Here is a 25,837-nt window from a genome sequence, read left to right on the forward strand (position 1 = left end):
GTCCGCGTCATTTTTGGCACAAAAAAGTGGTTGGTTCTAAACGTGCAGGGTCTAGCACCGTTCGCGGTCAAAATAATAAAAAAATAAGAACGATACGGGAAAAGAGGACACTACACCCGTTCCAGTTGTTCAGTATAATCAGAGATTACTCTGAATCTTGTCACATTGGAAAGTTTTAGGGTATCGTTTTTTCAGCCACGATACCAGTCTCGGTATAATTAACCTCCCGCAGTGAGCAAGGACGCGCGCGCTTCAGCCGCACACATGTTAAAATAAACCGTTCTTTAGCTAAACAAAAAAAAGAAAAAAGAAAAACACGCTCATTTGCACGGGTCAGTTGTCACCTCCCTTGTTCATACTAAATCATTGTTCATTTTGATAGCTCCCCGCAGAGGAAAACCCTTAGAAGTGCACTGGTTCAGGAAGTACAACTAATTTTTGTTAAATATTACGTAATGGCGATCTTGAACTATGTAGTTAATAGACACCAAAAAGACGCATTAATCCAAAAAATACAATGCATTCTCATTCGTGGGTTATGTTGGTGGTACATGTGTTTGTTGACAAGATGATTGTCGCGTGACAATTCATCCAATATTTATGAACGTACAAACTACGGCCTGCAACGGAGACAGACATGTGCTCCTTTTCTTGTTCCTGAAGGGTTCCATAAAGGATTCATGATATCGAACATTCATGACCATGAATAGAAGGATTTCTGAAGAGAACCACACAAATCTCAGCTCCACCTCTTAAGCAGCGAGTCATCCAACGTCAACCATCTGCGAGCGCAGTAATTAAGTTTAGAAAAAAAAAAAGAGGACACTCACCCTCACTGGGAGCGACGTCCGAGTTCATTTTGCCCCTCAGCACAAACTTGAAAAAATGCTCCAAATCTCAGTTCACAACTCGGAGGTGTGCTCGGCGGTGCGGGTAGTCTTCCTCCATAGGGTAATCACAAGCAGAGAGAAGCTACCAGGAACGGAACAACACGGCAACCGCAGCGCCGCCGGCACCGTGCACTCTGTACTCCCAACTCCTTGCTCAGAGGGCTCCTGGGGGCACTAACGGTATCGAACACCTGTTGTTTCGCTGTCAGACGAAGCCGATCTTTGTTATCTGTGGAGTGGGTAGGGCGTACTTATTCGCATACCGAACTGCGGCCCGTCCTTGCCGCGCACGCCTCGTCTGGGAAGCGGCTCACGTCCAACTGAGGAAAACTGCCCGGGAACTCTGCCAATCATTAGTCAACAACGGCAGCGCGCGGCAGAACTAAGGCGCATCCACCAGGAGAGGCAGGAGGAAAGAAAAATAAAGAGGGAGAGAAAGAACGTTGCTCGGAGAAGCGGGTTCGAACTTCCAAGTACGTCCAGGAACGAGAGTGACGTCGGCAGTCGATCGGCCTTCGAACCGGGACTCCAGACAGGGTCCGCACTTATAACTCCATTTCACCTCGCGATGGACCGAAGAAAATGCTGTACCCAAGCCAATCCAATAGCTCGTCTGCACGCGATATGTTTGCAGCGATGGATATGCCGGGATGGCTTGTAGCGTCCCGTGCGGTCCATCTTCAGACGAAACGGAGTACAGTTCAACTCCGGCCTGCACGCTATGCACCAGCGACAAGCATCGACTGTCTGCGCAGCGCGTTCAATGTTGCCAATAACGCTTTGTGCGTTTACTGTCATGTGTAGAAAGAGACGGCGAGAGAGAGAGGAGAAAAAAAGTAAAAGAAGAAAGAAAGGGAGAGGTGGTCCACAAATTCGATTGCTACTCTTTCTGCCGATCGAGAAGACGTGCATAACTGTACTGCATAGACGGAGCATGCTCCTTTGACTGCGTAGGCAATATTGTTGATTTCGCGTGAAAACGAAACAACAACAACAACCAAAGTGATGTTGCCGTCCGTTGCCAGCAGGAACGCGATTGTTATCGGGCAGCGCATTTGTTCACGCCTCAGCCGGAGAGTCAATATGTCGATGAATGTTTTAGGAGGCTTGCTGTCGAGATCCATCTACTTTAATATTTTACTGTAATATACTTATGACTTCGCCGACGGTACAAGCTGAGACCAATAAGGATATTTTATCAATCAATAATTTTTAATATCGTATGCAACTAGGCGTCATCAACCAAATACGTAGAACCTTCACAAATATGAGAACAGCCGTGAATAAAAAAGAAAAAAAAAAAAAGGAAATAAGCGAGGCTCACGATTAAGTTTATTTCTCATAACCCTCGTTGACTGAATGTAACCAACATTTGAAGTGCTGGTAACGTTAACCGAGGTCATATTGGGCACAAAACTTAAGATCCTCTAAAAGGTAAATTTTTTCCTATAAATCCAAAATTAAAAAAAGGAGAAAAACTTGCAGCAAGGCAAGGATTATAATGCAAATAAATGCAAATGTGCAAGGGAGCTGGACAGGAATGATGAAACTAATTCCTGGAGAAGGGGAACAAGAGGGACAAAGACAAACACAAATCTCCAAACACAGCTAGGTGACTGGTGCGCGACCGAAGAAATCCGCCTAGTCCGGGTGTCGAGTTGGTCTAGTTGGTTAAGCATTATTATAGTGGGGGAAAAAAAATTAGTGCAAAAGACGTAAGACAAGGTGAAGTACACACGCACAACGCTGACTTAAAACTCCATATACTATAGAAAGAGATCGACAAAAACTAACGAACCGATAACATACCCCCCATCATGTTGATACGCACCTACCTACTTAAACTTGCCGGACTTCCTAATAAATTCTACCTTGTCACCCGCCCGGGCTACTGTTTATTCGCTGTACCGCGCAGAAGTAAAATATTTAATCGTAAGTCAGCGCTGTGCGTGTACTTCATCAACTTGTCTTCTGTCTTTTGCGCTATCTTTTCATTTCATAGAAAAACTTGCGTTAGGGCTATTTTAGCAATGGGGTCAAGTTAGTGGTCATGGCGGCCACAAGAGGAGACATGGGTTAATTAGCTAGCTGTCCAACTAAAACATTTACCTAACAACTAACTTTTTACAAAAAAGAAATCGTGTGTGTGCGCGAGGGCGGAAAAGGTGGGGGGGGGGGGGGGGGGCATAATATGTATCTGGAGAATTGACGCTCGACCACATTACAGTCCAGCCTTGACGCGAAACATTGATTGTCGAATTCGTAGTGAGCGGTAAGGGACAAGAAATTCAAACGGAAACTAAGCGGATGAAGAGAGCCAGCGGCGGTGTGGCTTTTTGCCGCCAAAACTGTCGTTTCCCGCGCCAATATCGCCAGCCATCGTGTCGCCGCCGCCCTGGGTGGGTACCGTCGAGTCATCACCACGTTCGCGCATTTGATTACAAACGGGATAGAATTCACTGCTCGGTTTCCTGTCACGAGCCGTCTCATCTCAAACACCGAGCGCGAAAGGTCACGGTCGTCTCCTGCTTCGGAAAGAACGGGATGTTCCAATAGGCCAATCAGGGCCCCGGATCTGCCCCATGGTTTTTACACCGCGAGGAAGGCCCGATACGCATCCCGGCAAGTCCTTCGCTTTTCAAACGGTATCAGCGAGCCGAGGCTAAGAGCTTGACTTCGTTGTCCACCTGCAAAAGCGGTATGTATCCGAGCGCCCCGAGATAGCCTTAGTCATATCACAAGGTCGTTTCCGCATCAGCTGAACCTGTTACACAACGGAGCATTTCTCCAGCTGGAATAGCGCTGCAACACAGAAACAGAGCCGTATGGTCTGGTGGCGACATCTCGCAGCAGGAGTACGAGTCATAAACGACACGCCAGAACCTCCGAGATCCCGACGGAGACCATGGACACGCGCACCGATCGCTCCGAGTTGCACTTCCGCAACAGCGCCCACCGGCTTCGTTGCCATAGCAACCGAACATTTGCGTCGGTTGCGTCTGGGGCAACAAAAACCACAGCAACAACCGCGACTCGTGAGTGCGTCATGAAATTACTTCTTGCATTACTTATCACCAGACTCGTACACAACGCGTTTGCTCATATTTAATAACATTTTTCGAATTACCTTAGGAAGAAATAGTAAAAAAAAAAAAAAAAGGAGTGACGGATTTTTGTTACTTTTTGTCTGAGTAACGAATAATCATTCGTTTATCTCGCGAAAACTGTGAACACTTTCCATATATTTACCTCAACTCGCACTGTGGCTCGGCTTTGAAGCCTCACAGGAGCAGTCCAAAGAGAAATGAACCAAGTATCGCCACATTCGGCGCTCATATCGTCGTCGACCCCGTTTCGTTCTGAATAATTTTCGCACGCCTGCTTTCAACTATATAAAAAAAAAAGGTTACTATTGTTTTTTTATGGTTTTGTTTGTACGATTTTTTGTCTAGCTTTGCTCCAGCGTAGTCAGGGCACTCCAGACTTGCATGTGAGAGATGCGCTAGAATCCTTCGAATAAGGTCGATTCCTACTATTCCGAGCGCTTTTTGCGATTCCTACTATTCCGAGAAGGCTTTTTGCTGCACGGGACAGAACCCCGTTACGAAAGTCATTCTCGGTTTCTCGCCATGTCCTGCAAACGAACTGCGGTGACAGCCGCCGAGACGCTGCACACTTTTGCATGCGGTTACAATGCAGGGTTTAAATTGAGCGGACGGTGTTCACGTGAAACGTCACGTGACATTCTGACGTCACTTGGTACCATGCCGTCACGCGATACTAAGTTCCCGCTAAATTTAGCGGAGGTGTTTCTCTCCTGAGTTAAAGCAAATACCTGTCAATTCAAAGGAAAAAGAAAAATGACGTTGTGCAACGCTATGATGTCAGAATTTCTCACAAAAAAAGCAAACAAATTTCCCCAATACAACAAGAAAAAAAAAAAAAAAGGTTGAGGGAACACGGCGTGCATTGTTGCCGGACAGCAGTGTTGACCATCCCGATTTCTACCGCCGCGCAAAAACAGAGATCATCTCGTCAATCACCATTTACTCACTTTAGAAAACAACAGCAACACATTGTTATGATTACATACGTACAGATGTTTGTAACATTTATATTTCTATGCGCAGGCACGGTAGATGCTTACGTGCGTGGCAACAATAATTCCCTAATAGTTCTTCCCATCAAAGCGTCACTGGTGTGCGAATACAGCACCTGCCCTAAGTTTGTTTGAACAGCGAGGACACGTTACCGACACTAAACTTTGAAACGCAACAAATTGTTTCGGAGCAACGACGCGTCTTGCAGTAGTAACGCGTTTCCTTTGAGTAACAATAACTCGTTCCTTCCCCGCTTCAGCAACGAGTAGCGTTGTTGTTGACTTCTAATAACGAGTAACAGTGTGGTACCATTTAGTTACTTTTTCTCGAGTAAAACGTTACTTGTGTGCTCGTCACGTCGTGCACGACCAAGAGTTGGCCCGTAGTCCAGGCCGTTACTTTTGGCCGCTGTGGACGCAACTCACGCAAACGTCTGCACCAGCCTTCTGTCGCTCCGAAGGCAACCCACGCAAATGTCTAGTCCGGGCTTATTATTAGCACAAGCAACTGCCCCTGCCACTCGAAACTGGACGACGCAATCCCTACCCGTGTTATGACTGAAGAAGGACGTCACCGAAGGGTCGCGATAGTAACCAAAACGGACCGTTACCTAAAAAAAGAAAAAAAAATATATATCTTTGTTTTCTGGCCGGGAAAGGGGGGGGGGGGGGGGGGGGAGGGGTGGCATTCGAACCAAAAAGTCGGTCTCGGAGCTGCGTCCCAATGCAGTCGAAAAGTAACCTGCTGGCATTTTCGACCGAAAAATAGAACTAAAAGACCTAATGCAATACGTTATTGATCTGATTCGCAAGTTCATCGGGGGTTTAATTCCTTAATTTTTCGGGGCTCGCATTGGCGAGTGGCTAAGTGGGGCGTGATTATATGGCAGCTGTCAGAGTCAACCACGTTCGCGTATACCTGTCCCAATAAAATTCGAGAATATCCCACCGCTTTCTAACTTTTTGGTCTTGTCCGACTGGGGGTGCATAGGAACGGGACGGCAGAGCAAATTAAAGTGAGAGTGTGTTAAGACCATTAAAAACCAATACCAAAACGCACCAAAATGAAAAAAAAGAAGCAAACGCGTTGAGGTGATTACAGCCCAAATCCAACTGGCACAAAACTAATATAATATATTGCGGTTACATTGCATTTATCAGTCTCGGTATTTTCACTGCTGATACGTTTTCTCAATATCAAATAATGAATCCTAAGCTTTTAACCGTTTTTCCGATCAAATTTCTTTACACACACACACACACACAAAAAAAAAAGAATGTTGGGAAAAATATTCTGCGAGATGTTCAATAAAAGAACGAAAAGAAAAATAAAAGAATGGCGACGGCCTTTATTTTTAAAATTCTATAATACGTGAAATGCAGTATTTAAGAGCGATAGTTTGAAAGATACTAATCAGCCATTTAATAAATGATGGACATATATAGACCGTTCCATTAGGGTCATAGCAGAGAGGGTAAAAGAGAAAAAAATGCACTCCCCCTCTCACCCCGAATGTCGTCCGCTCCGCCAAGTGGGCTGTAGCTAGCGTCCGGATGGCGTGCAAACTCTGTTAAAAATCGCGTCATTTTGGAACTTTCAAGCGCAGATGCGCAGATTTTGGTATGCCAGTTATCGTGTAATACTATGCTAGATAAAAAGACTCACAGGGTCCACTTGCGGTGTTACCTGCGTGCAAATAAAAAACAAAAATAGGAAAAACTGTCAGATTGGCCGGTCTCTTTGGCGAAAAGAAAATCCGGTTACTGTACCTTTTTTTACTATACAAAAGTTCGTACTGGTGTAGGCCTTTATCGACCATGAGTGGAAGTCTGAAATTATAAATAAAACGTGCTCTCCTGCTGCAATACAAGCAGTAGTTGAGGGTAGTACCGCCGGCTGACTCAACTGCTATTTAAGTAACGGAAAAAAGATATGCTGGTTGATCATTTAGCAAAATAGAACAACATAGAGCTATAGGCTGATTTTGGAGTAGCCACAACTATTCTAAGAACGCGAACCACTTCACAACGACAGCCACGAGCGAGAGTTCGATGTTCGGTAGAGCCCGCCGATAGAGCCCAAAGATGGAGAACGGCAACCTCCCGGTTTGTCGTCTGCTAGCGGAGTCATGCGCGTGCCCTCTCTCTCGTTTTACCCCACCGAACCCGCTGAACTTCCCGGATGTGTGGAGAGGGCGCTGCGGTCGAACAAAATGGTGCCGCCCAGAGAGCGCTAAATAGAATGGTCTATAGGAGGCTATGGAACAATCTAAATTTTTATCAATTTTGGGGAAACTGAATTGGTGTGTCACGTGACTAGGTAGGGGAAAGGGAGGGCACTGTGAGAAGGTGGGGGATGGGGGAGAGGAGGGAAGAGAGACAGATGAAGAGGGGAGAGGGCACTGTTATAGGGTGAAGGGAGGTTTGGAGAAGAGAAATTTGTGTAACGTGTCTTAAATTTCCTCGTTAAATATAGCGGGGAAACTGAATTGGTTGTCACGTGATCAGGAAGGGGAAGGGGAAGGGAGGATGAAATGAGGGACAGGTAGGGAATTGGAAGTGGGAGGGAGGGGACTGGAGGCAAGTGGCGTGGCGAGGACACATTTAGGAGGGGTTGAAGAAAAGCTTTGAATGAAGGGATGGGCAGAAAGAGAAAGGGAGGAAATAGAAAAAAGGGAATGCTGCGTCAAGGGACGTATATTTTCAGGCTAAATTTGGCGGAGAAACTGAAATTTGTACAAGCCATGTGATGTCGATTTCCTCCGCTAAATTTAGCGGGGAAACTGAATTGACATATATAGGTCACATGGCGTCAATTTGTCCACGTGGTCTAAAAGTCACACGACGTCAATTCTCCGCTAAATTCAGCGAAAAATGCACGGGCGCACGGAGGCACGGACAACAATTTAGGATTGTAGGGGGGGGGGGGGGGAAGGGTTCTTAACATGCATTTCATGCTTTAAAGGGATACTAGAACAAAATTTCGGCGCTCATTTTTTGGTCCATATGTGTTCAAAGGAGCAGTATCACATCGAACATACCGATATCTTGTTCAAAAAATGTCCCGAAAGGAATTTTAAGACGAATTAAATGATAAGCAAAGAGCACCAGGTGGATGTCGCTAACGCCTCGCTTGTAATGCCCGTCTAGGAACCTTGACAGCTGGTGACGGAGACAGTCTCGCCTCCGGCCACGACGAAAGAAGAGGGGAAGGAGGACTCCCCTCTTCCCGAGAATGCTTTTTGTCATAGCCTCCTCTATACACCAACTCATGTTTACAAACAAACCGGAGCGCCCCTAGCGGACGCCACCGGCGCCGTGCATGCGCGAGGGGGATGTGGGCAAAAAGCTCGCCGTCGCCCATAGACAAACCATTGAAATGCGGTGTTATCGGTGTCGGTGTGAGTCCCCCTGCTCTTTGTCGTGTTCGAATTGTTGATTTTACGTCTTCCTCGCGATGTCTGACTACTTGAGCGGCGTCAGCGAAATTACCGAGGCTCGTTACACCGCGAAACTTCGCGCGAATAATGTGACATGTGGCGATTCATTCCGCGTGGACGCCGCAGTATGTACGCTAAAACCTGATTCGCATGATGAGATTTCGCCCGCAATTTTCAGTCGCGACGCCGCTCGGGCTGCAAAAGCGTGAACCGTAGCTGAAATTGTCGACGTCGATACTGAAAATCGCAAGCAGAATCGGACCAAGTCAATTAGGCATAGATAGTCAGTGATATTCACTGGTAACAATGATCAACATCTTGTATTTACTGTTTACATCGAGCCTGCTTACCAACCTTCAAACGTAAGTCTTTTGAGGCCTGCACTTACTTCTTATCGCAAGTCCAGGGCCAACATATACGGGCCGGCGTCGTCTAAAAGAGCAGACGACAAGCAGAAACGTTTGAGAGAGCAGACGACAGCTCGAACGATCAGGCGGCCGTTTGAACTTGAAGACGCACTGAACGTAGTCCGCAGGTGGTCCGCACAACTTGATGGTTTTCTGGCGATCATGTTGCAACAAAACAAATAAATCTGATGACCACAAGTATCCGTGAATTCAACCCAAAGTGCTTACCGCCCAAGCAATCGTTGCCCGAAGGCGTCTGCTTTTCCCTTTTTACGGCACATATTCAGATTCTCGGACGAACCGAGCACCTGAAAATTGACCTTCAAACCTTTCTCGACACTTTTGGTACGGCCCCAGTCGCGGCCCTTTGACGAGAAGGCAGGTTTTTGTCTGGTTCCTTACAGAACAACGCAGGAATGCACGTCCGGCATGGGGACTTCTGCCCACAGCCCCAGACCGGAAGTGCGACCGACGCGCCACCACCGCGACGGCCGCCGTAAATGGGAAAGGAGGGGCGGAGAAACGGGAGCGGAGAGAACCTTGCCTGCTAGCGCCACAAAAGAGCGAGCGGCCAAACGCAGAAACAATCTTTTTTTTTCTCTCTCTCTTTTCTTGTCGCTATCGTGGAGAGGAGAAACTCATAGTCCACCCTTTCCCGTTTGTCCCTGCGCCCTTTCGAATCGCCGCGCCCGTTTCTCCCGGAGTACAAAAACGACGGTGACGAAAACACAAAAACAAGCGTGGTTCGGGGAGCGGCCGCCCATGACCCAAGCGCTCGCTGTCTAGGTCTGCCCTTTCTGTTCTGCGCTACCATATTGGTCACCGTTCGGCGCGCTCCTCCTCTCCTTTTTCGTGCCGCTGCGCGCCCTATGGCTCCGTCGTCGATGTGGCAGGCTTTCTCCGTATAGAGGAGGCTATGCTTTTGTATATCGCAACGGTCTGAGGGCATTACATAAGGAGGGGACCACGCAAGAGATTATACAATGAAAAGAGAAGTGCACACGATGGGCATCCAAACCCAAGCTTCCGCTTTCTCTAAAAAGGCGCACCGAGAGGCCAAAATCATATTTTCTTCTTATTATTCGAAACGATTAAAACGATGCCTGGCCATTACCTTCAAAATTCGAAGCTTGGGAACTCGGTCCTTGTAAAGTTTAAAAAAAGAAATCCTGGAGCAGGATTTGAAGTTCCGGCGAAATCTGCGCCAGTGCAGGAACGCCAAAGCTGTGTTTCTCTCCCGCTTCCGAACCGTCCCAGTGTCGCGTTCACATGCATCCCGCGATCAACGGCCCTACTCCGCGCGTGCAGCCTATCGCTGTGAACAGACGACTCTTCACTTGTGAAGTTTTTTTAGGGCCCTTTCAGCGATCTCAAATTCTTTGAAACGCTGCGAGGTCGAATAGGACGTACAACGGACTTTTATGAGCGACGTGAGGGGCCACGTCGCGCCCGTGCAGCGTGAAAGGCTGCCCCGGCGGAGTCGCAACCGAAAGCACGCTGCGCAGGTTCCCTAATAACAATTCGTCGGAGAAGGCGGCCTGGCTAGCCGCAATTCGCGAAGGGCTTCTCGAGGGTTTTGGATCGAAGTCCTTTATTTTTGCTTGATACTTTGTCGACGAGGATCATGAGGTCAGCCCACGACTTTCTAGAGCGTCGGGGGTTCAAATGCACCTCGGTTGAGGCGTGGCGTCGTCCCGACAAATTTGCTGCAGCGGGTCACATCGCACGAAGCAAAACTTCCGAGGCTAGAGGTAAGTCTTCGAAACATAGAAAACATCGTCCGATTCCTTGATCATTCTCACTGTTACAGGTGCCGAGCGCCGCCATGTTTTCCACGAGGGCACTACGGTATTTGGTACCCCAGTAGACTTCCGGTCGTGTATTTTGTTCTTGAGCATCGCAGAGCGTTTCCGGTAAGACGTTTCTTCGGAGAAGTAGCTGCGCGAATTGCGGAAAGTAGTACCATAGCCTCCTCTATACGGAGAAAGCCTGGCACGTCGACGACGGAGCCATAGAGCGCGCGGCCGCAGGAAAAAGGAGAGGAGGAGCGCGCCGAACGGTGACCAATATGGTAGCGCAGAGCAGAAAGGGCAGACCTAGACAGCGAGCGCTTGGGTCATGAGCGGCCGCTCCCCGAACCACGCTTGTTTTTGTGTTTTCGTCACCGTCATTTTTGTACTGCGGGAGAAACGGGCGCGGCGATTCGAAAGGGCGCAGGGAGAAACGGGAAAGGGTGGACGTTGAGTTTCTCCTCTCCACGATAGCAACAAGAAAAGGGAGAAAAAAAAAAAGATTGTTTCTGCGTTTGGCCGCTCGCTCTTTTGTGGCGCTAGCGGACAAGGTTCTCTCCGCTCCCGTTTCTCCGCCCCTCCTTTCCCATTTACGGCGGCCGTCTTTTCACGCGACGCGCCAGGCTTTCTCCGTATAGAGGAGGCTATGGTAGTACAAATAACAAAAAAATCCAAAACGAATGAAAAAAAAAAAAAAAAGAAAAAAAAAAAAGAAAGGAATATTGGAAGCGCGCAGGGATAGCTAGCTCCTTTGCAAACAAACATCGGTGAGAAGGCGTCATCCCTTTTGAAATTCGATTTTCTATATTAAAAATAAGGGGCGTAGTGCAAAAAAAAACACCAAAAAGTTTTTTTTTTAAAGAGTTTGGTTTTGAGACGCGTGTAAAGAAAGAAGTTTTACTCGAAAAAAAAAAAGTCTTTAAAGCAACTATGATGGCGCGAGATTTATTTTAAATTCTGCGCGCAAAGTCCATGACGTCGCAGAATGGTGATACACTCTTTCCACCTCCACGAGACACCCTCTCTCTGCTCAACGTGAAGCCGATCCACCTGTCTTCCACGCGCCCGCCCGAAATGCCAAGAGAGAAATTAAGAGGAAAGGAGGTGACTGCCGACTAAATCCCATGTCGGGCCGTCAATATTGCTGTAAAAGTTTTTTTTTTTTTCGCTTAAAAATAATTTTTTGAGACGCGTGTTTTTTTAAAGAAACATGTTTTGCGAATGCCGTGATTAAATATGATAGAAATGTCGGTTACAAAGCTTCTAAATTTCATAATCGATTACCTCACAAATAAGAGGGAAAAAATGAAAAAACAGAAAACAAAAAAAAAAAAAAACGAAAAAAAAAACACCCAAAAAAACAGCGCGATTTTGTTTCGCGTTGTGGTATTTTTCCGCGTGTTTATGACAACCTGCATCGTTTTATTGAACAAAAAAACAAACAAGCGACCTTTGGGGTGTCAGTGCCGATCTGCACGTAACAACTGAAATGCGAACAAAGATATACTCTATGGCGCCGACAAGGAGACGGTCCCCATAACAAAGTGAACATGGAGGCTTGGATATAGTGCGGCCTGCTGCGCAATGTCGTTCGCGAGAGCCTCCAAGCGGACCTTTCGGGAACAATGGGTTCCTGACGCTGAGCCGCACTCGATCAGCGTCCCTTGCGGACGAGACAGGCGCCTCCTACGACGAGGCGGCGGCGGCTGGGCCCCACACGCTCCGGTTAAATGGATGTGAAATGAAGTTGACTAACGTAGAAGTTTGGGCTAGTTGGTATTTCAAGATTCAAAATTAAAGCGCCTTGTTCGTCTACATTCTTTTTATTGTCCGTGTCCTCACGCCGTTTTGATTTTTAATGTGAAATGAACACGCATAATCGCGAGCCCCATGGGTTATCTGGGCATTTGTGTTTACACGCAGAAAAAAAAAAAAAAGAATCCTCAGTGACTGTTTGGTTTTGTGATGAATTCTTGGATGAAAAACGCTGTCAAGACTCTCAAAAGCTCTTGCACGTAGACTGTACCGCAATGCACTCGAAACACCGCCAGTCACTCTTAAAGGGGCACTGACACGTCAAAATCTTTTTTTTTTTCTTTTTTTTTTTTTTTTATGATCCGAAACGATTGAAAACGATGCCTGGACATCACCTTCAAAACTTTAAGCTTGGAAATTCAGTACTTGTAAAATAATAATAATAAAGAAAATTCTAAGTGCCGAAGTTGAAGTTTCCGCGCGATCCGCGCCGGTGCCGTGACGTCAAATATTGAGCCGTCCTGCGAGTCGAGTTTCTCTCACGCCTCCGTTCCGAACCGCCGTTGCCGCTGCCACCCGAAGTGTCGTGTTCGCCGGCGTACCGGGAACAACCGGTTCCCTCCGTGCCTGCAGTGCCGCCTATCGCGGCGAGCAGACGATCGCTTGACTTTCGAGTTTAAAGTTCTTTTAGGGCCCCTTTCAGCGATCTCAAATCCTTTGAAACGGTGGGAAGTCCAAGAGAACGCGCAGCGGACTTTTGTGAGCGACGCGAGGGACCACTCATCTCTGTTACGTCACGGCGCGGTGGTGGCGCGTCGGTCGCACTTCCGGTCTGGGGCTGTGGGCAGAAGTCCCCATGCCAGACGTGTATTCCTGCGTTGTTTTGAAGGGAACCAGACAAAAACCTGCCTTCTCGTCAAAACGCCGCGACTGGGGCCATACCAAGAGTGTCGAGAAAGGTTTGAAGGTCAGTCTTCATGTGCTCGATTCGTCCGAAAATCTGCATATGTGCCGTGAAAAGGGAAAAGCAGACGCTGTCGGAAAACTATTGCTTGGGCGGGAAGCACTTTGGGTTGAATTCACGGATACTTGTGGTCATCAGATTTATTTGTTTTGTTCCAACATGAACGCCAGAAAACCGTCAAGTTGTGCGGACCACCTGCGGACTACGTTCAGTGCGCCTTCAAGTTCAAACGGCCGCCTGATCGTTCGAACTGTCGTCTGCTCTTTCAAACGTTTCTGTTTGTCGTCTGCTCTAGACGACGCCGGCCTGTAGACCAAATGTTCGCCCGGTACTTGCGATAATAAGTAAGTGCAGGCTTCAAAAGACTTAAATTTGAAGGTTGGTAAGCAGGCCTGATGTAAACAGTAGATACAAAAAGATGTTGATCATTGTTACCAGTGACCATCACCGACTTGTTATCCCTAATTCACTTGGTCCGATTCTGCTTGCGATATTCAGTATCGACGTCGACTATCTCAGCTACGGTTCACGCTTTTGCAGCCCGAGCGGCGTCGCGACTGAAAATTGCGAGCGAAATCGCAGCATGCGAATCAGGCTTTAGCGTACATACTGCGGCGTCCACGCGGAATGAAGCGCCACTTGTCACATTAGACAGTTTTAGTAGATCGTACGCTAAAGCCTTGCGTACGCAATAAAATTGCGGGTCGTGAGTGCGCTTGCGCAGAACGCAATAGAAGGGCTAGTGTATTGCGTACGCACGCAACGCTGGGGATTTTGCGAGGCGGGCTAGCGGGCTTTGCGGGACGCTCTCGAGAGATCTCGGACCCAACGAGAGCGCCAGTTTCAAGATGGCGGTTACCTCGACTGGCGCAACAAGGGTGACGTGGTGTTTTCGAAGTTCTGTGTTACGTAAAATTGCGTGGTGTTCAGCTCGGCTATTCTTTCTGGGACCTACCGCGGTCAAATAAGATCGTCGTGCAGCTGAAGGAGTGCACAGTGAAAATGTTCGCCGCTCGGAATATACAACGCTGCGATCTGCTCAACGCTAAGCCTATTCGCACAGTTCATTGCCGACGGACGAGCGACTCTAAAAGAAATCGCCGAAGATCTCGCTATGCACTGGACATCAGGGTCATGAATTTCATTCCGCGATAGCATTGATAGAAGGTGCCTTTTCAACAGGACGATTGACGGAGGCTCCGTGTTCGAATTTGGCTACGCACTCTTAAGCCTGGTTCAGACAGTTGCGTTTGACTGCGTTGCGGCAGCGAGAAACCAGGACATCCCTGCTACTTATATCGTTTGCTAAGATGATTCTTTGAATTGGATTGCACGCTTCATACGAAGCACAGATGCGCCGGTGACTCGCTTTCGGTTCTCAATGCAACGCAGTCAAACGCACTCAAACGCAAGTGTCTGAACCGGCCTTTACTCGTATAGCCTCTGTACCCCGCGGAAAAGCACGCTTGACGAGGCAGGGTACGTTTAAGCGCAAACCGCATGGAGCGTTTTTGCTCGCGATTCAGGCGCGTCGGCGTCAAATTGACGTCATTTCCTGCGCGCGGCCGCGCGTTTTCGCGGGAGCGTTGGTTTCTAGCCGACCCAGAACAAGACGCGCGCGCCGAGGCGTCGAAGCGGCTCTCGACCAATGAGAGTCGCTCGAACCATCACATGGCTAGGTGGCGTAAGGTACCGCCCGATCCAAAGGGCTCAGCCGTATTCATTCATCCATCCATCGATCGATTCTGCACAGAAAACCGCTTCTGGTTTTGCCGGTTTGACTGCGCTTCTTTTTGTTTGCCGATTGCACGTGCGATGGTTGACAAACGTGCATTCAATGAAATGCTCATTGACGAGGTTGAGAAGCGCCCCATTCTTTGGGACCTATCAGATAAGGAGTATAAAAATAATGACAAGAAGAAACACGTCTGGAATACCATAGGTACTATCCTGGGAGTGGAAGGTATGTGTTTTCTTTGCCCTTCCGCTTTGGTGCCACAAGCACCATGTGCATGCTGCTTTTTACGCGTTGTCATCGTACAATTCTATCGTATAGTGTTTTACTAAGGGGAAATAGTTTGTGCTTTGTCACAACGGTGCGCAGATTATACGTTGCCATTGAACACGATAAGTTTTCTACGGATCTAGAGTTTTTTTCATGACACCGAGGGGAAGAAAACGCGTTTTGTGCCGTCTAATTGAACAAAAAAAAAAAATTGGGGTGTGCGTTTGTTTATACAATTCCCAGCTGTAGATAAGCGATTTAGCCAGTGCAGTACCACCGCTAGCCTGGGTTCTTGTGCACCACGCAGTAGTGATACATGACCGTACGCCGGTATGATGCTTTTCTAGATCGAAACGGGCAGGGGTGGTGATTGAACCCAGGATCCCTGGGTTCTGCAGCGCAAGCTTTCGGTCCACGTGCTCCGAGCTGGTGTGCGCTAAACGACTCGGCCACCGACAACGTTAACCACCAATCCCTCCTAAAAAAAAAAAAAAAAAAAAAAAAAAAAATATGAAGAAGGCTAGGGCAGCGAATTTCTTCCTTCTCTTTAGATCAAACATTTACCTAGTCCAAACGTGTTTTTTTTTCTTCTCGGTAGTCAACTGTCTATATTTGCAGGTTATGACTGGTTATGTTCTTTTAATGTTTTAACAAAACTTTGTACCACCTAGTTGCACTTTTTTTTGCTACAGCACCACAGCATGCATAACCTTTTTTTTTAATTTGCTTTTATCGGGTCACATAACTTTGACCGATAGAGAAATATCAGTCTCCTGTGCAAGAATGTGACTGAATCTGGAGCACGGATCTTGTCACTCACTCTTTGCCACCTCCTCGCCGGCTTGTTTATCAAAAGTCTAAGGTGCTCTTGATGTTCACCCATTCCCAGAATGTATATGTTTTTACGTTTTACAGGGCCAAAAGCAACGAAGCGGTGGAAGTCACTACGTGACACTTATGTTAAAAAGAAAAGAGATGTCAATGCCCCAAGAAGTGGAGCAGGTGCGGACGAAGTTGTCGTGGTCTGCTGGGCATATTTTAAGCGGATGACGTTTCTCAACGACACCTTGGAATATACACAGTATGTAAAATAATTCTTTGCACTTGTTCTCTGTAGTCCTCATAATTATTCATTTGTACTGAACATAACTGCACATGGCTCAACAGACCTCTGTTAACAGAATGAAATATCAGTGGTGAACTATACGCTATTGGCATAGATCTAATGAATGTAGTGGACAGATGAAAACTAAGAAAATGAGCCAGCTCCTGGTGCAGTTACACCATTACGTCTCAAAATGTCAATACACAATTCGCTGTCATTGAGGCCTCGCATATGGGTATCCTGTAATGCGGTTTGTTTCAATGTATCCCAGACAGCTAGAGTCAGTTATGTTTTACCGACAGTGCAAATGCTTGATTTCACTCTGAAAAACAAAGATTACATGTCTTCAGAAGCATTAAGTGAATGTCTTATAACTGATTCTTGCATATTTAAAATAGGACCAGCGGAAACTTGCCAGCAATGGAGGACCGGTCGTCCACAACAGGAGCCTGCGAGCTCTCCCCTGCACAGCTTTTGCTCCAACATATGTGCGATGACACAAGCGCTGATGCAAGCATCCTGCCAGAGTCCCAAGAGCCTATGAATGTGACAGAGCCACCGTGCCCAAGTGCATCGTCAAGCCGTCCATATCCAGTTTCTACTATCGGTATGAATGGTGCACCAGGCGCACCTCGGAAGAAACGACGCGCCGAGAAGCCATTTGATAAAGAAATCAACCTGCTTGGCCAACTGGCATGTAAGGAAACAGACTCAGCCGAACACTTCGGCTCAGTGATAGCCGAGAAGCTCCGCCAGTGCCCTAAGCAACAACGGTCTGCCATGGAGATTGAGCTGCTGCAAACTGCGGCAAAGTATCCACCTTGTGAATAAATGAGGAAATACTGTCTTCTGTGGGCTTTACCTTGTCTCCTGTTTGGTCATTTTTGTACACTTAATTTGAGCGTGCAAGAGGAAGAACAGTATTGATGCACTCATGTTCTTTTATTCAAAAACTTTCTTGGCTCTTTTCTACACACTAATTACAATAAAAACTACCACATAGACTAAAAACCTGTAAAGTAAGCAAAGTGCTCCACTTGTCCAAAGATGTTCAGTTGTCTGGCTCTTTTATATCTAGAATCTTCCACTGCCAGGGCACTCTTCCTTCCTTCATGAAGAATTGCGCATAGTGGTCACGCACTGCCTGTGCAGTCTCCTTGCTCCTCCTTGCGTGGGTGGGCTCCAGGTCGAAGGTGGCCGTGTCTGTGGCAGTTTCTTTCCTCCACTGGCCCTGAACAACCTTGCCGAAGGCATCCTCATGGTCTGCGAAGCCCGCAGGGCAGTACGCCGACCGCCCTTCGACTTCAAGGCTCAAGAAGTTGTGCAGAGCACAGGAGGCCTTCACAACTTTTTCTGCGTTCTCAGGTTTTAGCTTAATGGGCCCCCTGAATATTCTGAATCTGGCAGCCAGAATGCCAAATGAGTTCTCGACGCACCTCCTGCAGGAATAAAAACAACATCACATTTACTAAAAAAAAAAAAAAAAGCAAGCAAATCTGAGGTGTGAGTTGCCTGTGTGCAATCTGTCTTCAAAGCAGTTTAAAGTATACACCGAAAGTGGTTGATACACATTATTCTATGCCATCATGTAGCAGCACGAGATCAGCGAGACCAGTCGATATGCCATCGGCAACTCACAGTCAATAGATTACAGGGAAACTCATTATTGGACACCGTACATTTCTTGTTTCTTCAAGCAGCAAAGTCATCCCCTATTCATAGAACTTGATATTGCCGTGCGCACAGCTGACCAACTAGGCAGCGCACCCGTGGCCGAACAGTTATAGTGTGCCTCCCACGCAAAGAGTCGAGGTTCGATACCTAGTAACGGAGGCACCTTTTTGTTATTTTTCTAATTGTCGCGTTCTGGTAAATTCTAGAATGTCGCTTGTTCGAAGTCGGAATGTTCTACGCGCTGAATCTTCTACGCCGGCGTCGCATGAGGCATAATGGACCTCCAAGAAGGATGTACAACTGTTCTCGTGACAAACTTTCGCAAGGACCCGCAGCACTTAACAAAGGCTACCACCGTGGGCCACATTGAGGAGCTTCAGGTGTCAGTCGTGGTCACCGCAATCTCTGAGGAAACCTCGCCATCACAGCACAAAAGCGCGTTGCTGCTGCAGCTCGACATCGACCCCGAGCTCCCAGCTCCAAAGCGCTGGCAACTAATTGATATCCTCGCTGAATACAGCGACTGCCTTGCCACGTCTTCGAAAGTTCGCCAAACACCAGTGGCGAAACATTGCACTGTTACCGACGACGACATGCTCCCTGTCCACCACTTGCCGTACCGAGTCTCCCTAAAGGAAAGGAAGGTGATTCAAGATCAAGTGCAGGAGATGCTCGACGACAACATCATACAACCTTCAAGAAGTCCGTGGGCATCGCCAGTCGTCCTTGTAAAGAAGGACGGAACCCTGAGGTTTTGCGTGGACTATCGTCGACTGAATGCTGTGACTAAGAACGACTATTCGCTCCCCCACATCGACGATACGTTAGACCGACCGCGCCACTCCCGATATTTTTCGTCGATGAACCTATAGAGTGACTGCAGGTAGATTGAATTCGACAAAGGCGAGAAAGCTGCCTTTGTCACTCCTGATGGACTGTATGAGGTCAAAGTGATGCTGTTCGGACTTTGTGTAGCACTAGCCACCTTCCGGCGTGTTATGGATACCGTGCTAGCAGGTCTGAAATGGCAGAGCTGCCTTGTCTATCTAACCGATGTCGTGGTATTTTCATGGGATTTCGACAAACATCCGAGACGAGGCGACTTTGAGCCGTGCTTCAAGCCATCAAGACTGCCGGCATGTCACTCAAGCCAACAAAGTGTCGGTTCACCTATGGTGAACTAAAGGTCCTTGACCATGTCGTGAACATTGGTGTTCTCCCTGACCCCGAGAACGCCAGGACCCATAAGCAGAGATATACAGGAAGGTAAATTGTCAGACAAGAGAGTCTAAAGTAACACTAGTATGTAATTTAATTTATCTGTAAATGTGCCAAATGAAATGCCTTATGTTGACCCACCGTGCACGGCTCAGTCGGTAATTGAAACAGCGCTCGGCTGGTTCCTCCCTCGACCCAGGATATGGCCTCATGAAGTCGGGCCTCAACTGGAAGGCCTCGTCGCCCAGGAATGTGTAGGGCAGTATCATCTTGGAGCCGGGGAGCTGGGCACGGGACGGCAGTCCGAGCAAGCCAGCTTGGAGACGCTGGCCAATTGGGGACCTCTTTAAGACCCCGCCGTCACTCATGCGACCAGGGGCGCCGACATCAATCAGCCGGAAGACGTAACTGCTGTCGGCCACAGCCATCAGCACGATAGAGAAAGTGCCCTGAAAAGAAAAAAATGAGCATGGTACAAGTGCATTTAGAACAAGCCTCGATGTAAACATGTGCAAATTTTAGGGCACAAAATCTGCATGCATTGTAATTTGATTTTAGCTCTTCTTTCTATACCTTGTAATTGTGGTAGAGGCTGCCCGAGTTGGCTGGCGCTTCAACCTGCACATGTTTCCCATCGACAGCCCCCAGGCAGTTTGGGAATTGCCACCGCATCCAATAGGCATCTGCGATGGTTTGCCAGTCCTGTTCACTGGGAGGCTGCAAAGAATAACAAATCACTTAACAATAACTATCATTATATTCCACAAGTACTATTATAGGCCATGTACTCTTTATGCACCGTGAAACTAGTTTTGGCACCAGGTTACGGCACAAAACAAAGTGTTCGTAACCTTAGAAAACTTGTCAACAGGCGGATTTGTTTCCCTAAACATTTCAGACATATAAGCTAAACTTTTGTTATCGTACATACCTTCATGTAACGGGGGGCCAGCTCCTCCCACAACACCTGACACGTCAAGTGAATTGCTTCACGGGCCGTCTCAAGGCCCACCCGGAACTCCATGGCGATATCCATGATGGGATTGCCAGAGCTTAAGTACCTGCACAAAAGATGACCATCTTATAGAAAAATTAATCATTCTGTTTGTTACCTACAATCAGTACAGTGGAATCTCGTTAATTCAAACTCGAATGGGACCAAAAATTTCTTTGAATAATGCGGAGTTCAAATTATAGTTTTCAAATGATAAGACTCGGATGTGACCTGCATGTTAGTTTGAGTTACTGATCTTCCACTGTCCTGATACAGTTTTTATTGCATTTATAATCATTTCAATGCTTCTCCTAACAATAAGGTATTTGAATTTGGATGTGGATTGACACATGGCTTGAATCAAGAACTGGTTGAACTAACTAATCAGTCAAATGAAGTAACCTACTGTCTACTGGAATGCTATGCTGAAGGTGCGAGAGGTGCACCATACTTAATTACAATTTATTTTTTCCACCAAAACAAAAGTGCATTTGTCCCCAGGGCGTAGAAAAGGTTGACATGCCTACTGACCCCTAAGTAGGAAATAAGAAAATTAATGTGTAAATGAATATGGCACACCACTCGTGGGGAGCTTGTCTAATCAATGCAAAAAATGTGGTGAGTGTAATGGGTTCATGTTGAAAAACAGCGCGACTGGGACGACGACACACGGAGATGAAGAGAACACAAGACAAAGCTGAAAGCAACGGGTCGACAGCTGAAGAAATAGAAACCAGGTGCAATCACGGCAGTGGTTCTGCCCGGCTCATTACCTCAACGTCATCGCCAGGCGCTCGCCGGAGGTGATCGGCTCCCGCACGACGTGCTGCTTCGTCAGCCTCTCGGCAACAAGCCGGTGTAGCTTGTCGAAAAGCTGCGGCGACATGCGGTAAAACCTAAAAAAAAACTGGGGATCTTGATCTCTCATGACCTGCATCTAGAGTAAACGGAAAAGTTAGTTTCATAGATTTTTGAAGTTAATAACATGGCAGATGTAATAAAAAGGTGCTTACCGCTGTGTAGTATTCGCTTTCAACCTTTCTGTTCAGCCACACAGGACGCACCCAGGGAGATGATCTATGCTCCAGCTGTGCCTGCTTTAGCACAAGCATACTTCTTAGCAGGAGGAGCTTTCGCTTTCGCTCCATACTGGACTAGAGCAAATCTCAGTTTCTGGCAAATAGAGCTTCCACTAAAGTAAACTTCACTTGAACTTCAGCGCAGGAGAGGACGCAACACGAACAACCTGATCAACACACCACTCGCGACGCGGCTGGCTCAGTACGCTGTTTCGTATTCAGCGCAATTCAAAATGTTCAAAAACATTTTTATTGGCCACATAAAAATTAAAAAAGTGTTAGTTTTGCCAGAAAAACTCGTTTTATTTGCTTATTTGTTACTTTAACTCTTATTTTGTAGTATTTGCGTGAGCAATTACATCGCGCGTTGAGAATTCTGTTATCTGGCAACGGTGATAACGCGCGGCCGGCGGCGCTCGGCTTTGGATGCATGCGGGTGCCCCCGCGTCAGCTTCCGCGCGAGCGTTCATAGCGCGTCGCGTTTTCGCGTGCAGAAAAACGCTCCATGCGGTCTACGCTTTACACTTGCGGATCCGCCAGCGGATCCGCCCAGCTTTTGCCGCTGGGGCGAAACGCTGGGCGGAAAACGCGGCGGCGAGCCGTTTAGGTCCGGGATCTATTTCTGCCGCCGAACGAGGCGTTTCGCTGACCGGATGTGACATTCTTGCGCAGCGCGACGCTGCCTACGTCACGAGTACGCGTTCTTCCGGGAGCACCAACGCCCGGGAGAGAGAGAGCCGAGGCGGGAACTCTCGCGCCTTCTCGCCATATTTGACGAGACGTTACGGGAACCGCTGCCGCAGCCGGCGCTGCCGCCACTGCTCGAAGGAAATAGATTTTTTTTTTTTTTTTTTTTTTTTTTATTCGTGCAGCAAGCAAAGCTTGAGCGAAGGAAATAGATGTAAACACAACCAGCTCGTCGCCGCCGCCGCCGGGAGCGGATCCGCTCCCGCGGCAGCGGATTTCTTTTCAGGTGTAAACGTACCATAATTTGAAATAAAATGATTGGACACTTTTTCATTTTTGATATTTCTTTCCAGGAGCATGGTTGGGCTATAAGCACGCGGAATTCTGCAGCTCTAGCAAATCTAAAAAGAAAAAAAAATTGGGTTGCGTGTATGTTTATACAGCCTAGAACTTGGTCTGCCTCACAGGGGCGACGAGCCTCCCAGCTGTAGATGAGCAATTTAGCCAGTGCAGTACAACCGCCAGCCTGGGGTCTTTAACGTGCATCACGCAGTAGTGATACACGACCGCACGCCGGTACGATGCTCATCCAGATCGAAACGGGCAGGGGTGGGGATTGAACCCAGGATCCCTGGGTTCTGCAGCGCGAGCTTTCGCTCCACGTGCTTCGAGCTGGTGTGCGCTAACCAAGATCATGCGCGGTGTTCACTCGAAAACGTAACGCACAACTAAATTCGGTCCGAGCAGGTCATTTTTAACGTACGCTATACTATTGCGTATTGCGTAGGCAAGAGCCAGCAACGCTATTGGCGACGTGCGCGATCGAAAGCGTCGCTGTGGTCGGCCTTCCGCGATTGGCCGAATGCTGACTATGACGTCAGCAAAGGATTTCTCATCGACGGAAATAAGAGGAATGGAAGAACTTCAATTTTGACGGTGCTGTTAGTGTTGCTTTAAGAACGCAATGATTTCAAGCTTCCACCACGCTCCTTACAAACACCATCGAACTTGTTGTTCGTGAGGTAATGACGTCATGAAAGGTAACCACAGGAGGGCGCCACTAAAACATCTCGCCGCTAATACTAAAACTGTCTATTATTCACGCAAAGTATTGCGGTGCACCGAGCCGCGGTAATTTCGCTGACGCCGCTCAAGTAGTCAGACATGTTTCAGGTTAATGTACAAAGCAAACATGCTTGGAAAATGCTCGTGGCGCGCCCGCGGATCAATATGTCACCCTTGCAACGAACACCGCGTCTATCGTACGATGTGTGCGGCGTGACTGTGGCTTTAATGTAGTACTTGACTCGATCAGTTTAGCCATAGGAAAACAATGACCTTTATCGCGCACCCCGATAACCACACAGTCTCCGTGGTGGCAAGGCGTCGGCATCTTATATTTGTTAATCTAACTAAAAAACAACAACTCCGATTTACGACATTATACGGTGGAACATAGCCTCCTATATACTGGCAAAGCCTGGCAGATCGCCACGAGAAGCGGCCACGAAATGGAAGAGGTTTTGCGCCAGACAGCGGAGGAGAGGAGAGCCACGTGACTGGCGCCCCGCTGCGGCAAAACGCCGAAACACACTTCTCCCGAGCGAACAAGCGCGTTTTGGGTCCTCGCCGCTGCAAAAACTGTGCGTTGACGTCCAGGTTCCCCGAAAAATGGCTCTTTGATGCTCTGTGCTACCAGGTCCTCGTGCTCCAAATCTGCGACCGGCCACTCTATGCTTCCGTCGTCGAACTGCCAGGCTTTGTGAGTAGAGAGGAGGCTGTGGGTGGAACAACGGAACGTGCAAGTAGCGCGAGCGGCTAGCTTCGACTTGTGCTCTCAGCTGCGCGAAAGCTCGTGAGCCGGGACGCATTCGGACTCGAGAAGCTCGCACTCGTGTCCGCCATTGGGCAGGGATTCCACAGCTTCCAACAGAGGGCACGCACTTTCGAAAGGGGCCTATTAAACTACCGAGTGATTCTGTTATCGTATAGGGTTGCATAGTCGTGCAATTCAAGGAACTGCGAAAACCAAACTAAAACAACGAAACCCGGATAAAGTCGGTCTGTGTGACAACAGAGTTCCTTTCCTTCTCTCCTCCTGCGTTCCTTCTGCGCCTCGTTATCGCGCGCCAGTTGTTCCAAGCTGTTTCATTTCACATCTTGCAGCAACCTTCCGTGCTTATTATTATTTTTTTTTTTTCAAAAAGAAGTGAGCAATCAAGACGTGAGAACACGACGCGAGCAGCGTTCCCCGTGACCATTTCGTTCACGACTTCGTGCAGCAAAGGAACGTTCGCTTTCACTTGGGAAGAAACGTATCGCCTGAACGTGTACATCGGCACTCGTTGGGGCACGAATCCTCGCGACACCGGGTACGATTGACACATCACGTCGTGTCAGGCGAGCGTCGAAGCGAAACAGCACACGAGGTCTTTCTCTGAGGAGCTCGAGGGCGTCCGGGCTGTGTTCTCCCGCGCGAAGAACGTATGCGGTGAAGGGTGAGGTGTCAAACTCGAGCTTGTAAGTTGCATGAACCGTTTGCACATGGTCAAGACCGATTAGCATCTCTTGGACAACGGGAAGCTGGTACGCCTGGGGTCACTGACAAGGTGAAAATAGAAGGGGGTGGCCTGATCTACACAACACCGCTGTCCATCGTGCTCAACCGCTGCTCCGCAACCGATAAAAGTATACCCCGTCTCGGTTGCATAAGCCCCCTGCCAGTAGAATATGGGGCCCCTATCAAGCGGAGTGCCGACAAGTTATTAAAGCACGAATCGCTTTCTAACGCTACCCTCCGTCCCAAAAGTTTGTCCGCCCGCCCGTGCATTTCCGCTAAATTTAGCGGGGAAAAAGGCGTCACGTGACTGTGGGAAGATAAACGTCACGTGACCTATACGTGAACTCAGTTTCCCCGCTAAATTTAGCGGCAAATTCAGGTGTTGTGACTCAAACATTAATTCAGTTTCCCCGCTAAATTTAGCGAGAAATCGACGTCACGTGACCTACAGACCCATTCAGTTTCCCCGCTAAATGTAGTGGGAAAATATACGTCAGGCGACGTATATCGATAAATTAATAAAAGCGGGTTCTTCATTACCGTAAGGACTGTTTAACGTTGTCGCAAAGATTCAAACAATCGCTCCTAAACGCAACATTGCACGCATTATAGCACTTTGAAGGCAGACGTCGATTTTTCATTTATGTATGTATTGATTACTTCCAGTCACTTACAGAGAGGCCGAGGCAACCCCTACTACGTGGTGCAGTGTGGCAAAATATAACGCACAAACACCGGTTAGTTAAAATGCTGCCGCACTCGCAGGTGGCAATGTGAAAATGAAAATAGATCCCTTGAGCACCTTTCGCTAAGGTAAGGTTAAAACAACGGTAATTGAAGTTAGTAGAATGTGGATGATACAGATGTAATTCCTTTTAGCACATGAGCACATAGAAAAGATTTCGAGGTAATCTGCGAGTACAAGTTCTCCGAGAAGTTTGTTCTAATCTGCAACAGTGCGCAGAAAGGAAAAAATCAAATGACTTTATTGTGCGACTTTTTTTTTTTTTTTTTCGAGCCAGTTGTTTTTTAGAGATTCGGTGAAACAGACTTAGACCACCACAGTATGACAAAACAGCAGACGTGATGAATTTACAGATATGTGCGCTTTTTTTTATCAAACACCAACAAAATAAACAAGCCGTTTAACTTGTTAGAAAGAACACAACA

The 25,837-nt window shown here is 47.7% G+C and overlaps 3 protein-coding genes across 3 annotated transcripts in view; 1 reads left to right on the top strand and 2 right to left on the bottom strand.

Moving 5' to 3' along the window:
- LOC8025703 (choline transporter-like protein 4) overlaps positions 1 to 25,837 on the top strand; it is a 647,806-nt gene that overhangs the window by 142,897 nt on the left and 479,072 nt on the right. The window lies entirely within an intron of this gene.
- Positions 17,393 to 19,775, bottom strand: LOC121837123. Its single transcript, XM_042292602.1, has 2 exons — positions 19,489 to 19,775; positions 17,393 to 17,894 (listed from the first exon to the last, which is right to left on the bottom strand). Exons 1-2 carry the CDS (start codon positions 19,773 to 19,775, stop codon positions 17,507 to 17,509), a joined length of 675 nt encoding a protein of 224 aa, XP_042148536.1. The 3' UTR covers positions 17,393 to 17,506.
- Positions 19,915 to 21,278, bottom strand: LOC121837124 (protein ANTAGONIST OF LIKE HETEROCHROMATIN PROTEIN 1-like). Its single transcript, XM_042292603.1, has 3 exons — positions 21,115 to 21,278; positions 20,279 to 20,408; positions 19,915 to 20,064 (listed from the first exon to the last, which is right to left on the bottom strand). Exons 1-3 carry the CDS (start codon positions 21,276 to 21,278, stop codon positions 19,915 to 19,917), a joined length of 444 nt encoding a protein of 147 aa, XP_042148537.1.

This window comes from Ixodes scapularis, unplaced genomic scaffold (genome assembly GCF_016920785.2).
Source record: "Ixodes scapularis isolate PalLabHiFi unplaced genomic scaffold, ASM1692078v2 PGA_scaffold3__209_contigs__length_174095766, whole genome shotgun sequence".
Classification (NCBI taxonomy): Eukaryota; Metazoa; Arthropoda; class Arachnida; order Ixodida; family Ixodidae; genus Ixodes; species Ixodes scapularis.

Excerpts from the sequence above, each read along its gene's own strand:
- LOC121837124 (XM_042292603.1), bottom strand. The coding sequence starts at position 21,278 with ATGCAGGTCATGAGAGATCAAGATCCCCAGTTTTTTTTTAGGTTTTAC. Across the intron at positions 20,409-21,114 it reads CGCCTGGCGATGACGTTGAG|GTACTTAAGCTCTGGCAATC; the intron begins GTAATGAGCCGG and ends TCTTTTGTGCAG. Across the intron at positions 20,065-20,278 it reads TGGCCCCCCGTTACATGAAG|CCTCCCAGTGAACAGGACTG; the intron begins GTATGTACGATA and ends TATTCTTTGCAG.
- LOC121837123 (XM_042292602.1), bottom strand. The coding sequence starts at position 19,775 with ATGGCTGTGGCCGACAGCAGTTACGTCTTCCGGCTGATTGATGTCGGC. Across the intron at positions 17,895-19,488 it reads TACCGACTGAGCCGTGCACG|GAGGTGCGTCGAGAACTCAT; the intron begins GTGGGTCAACAT and ends TTATTCCTGCAG.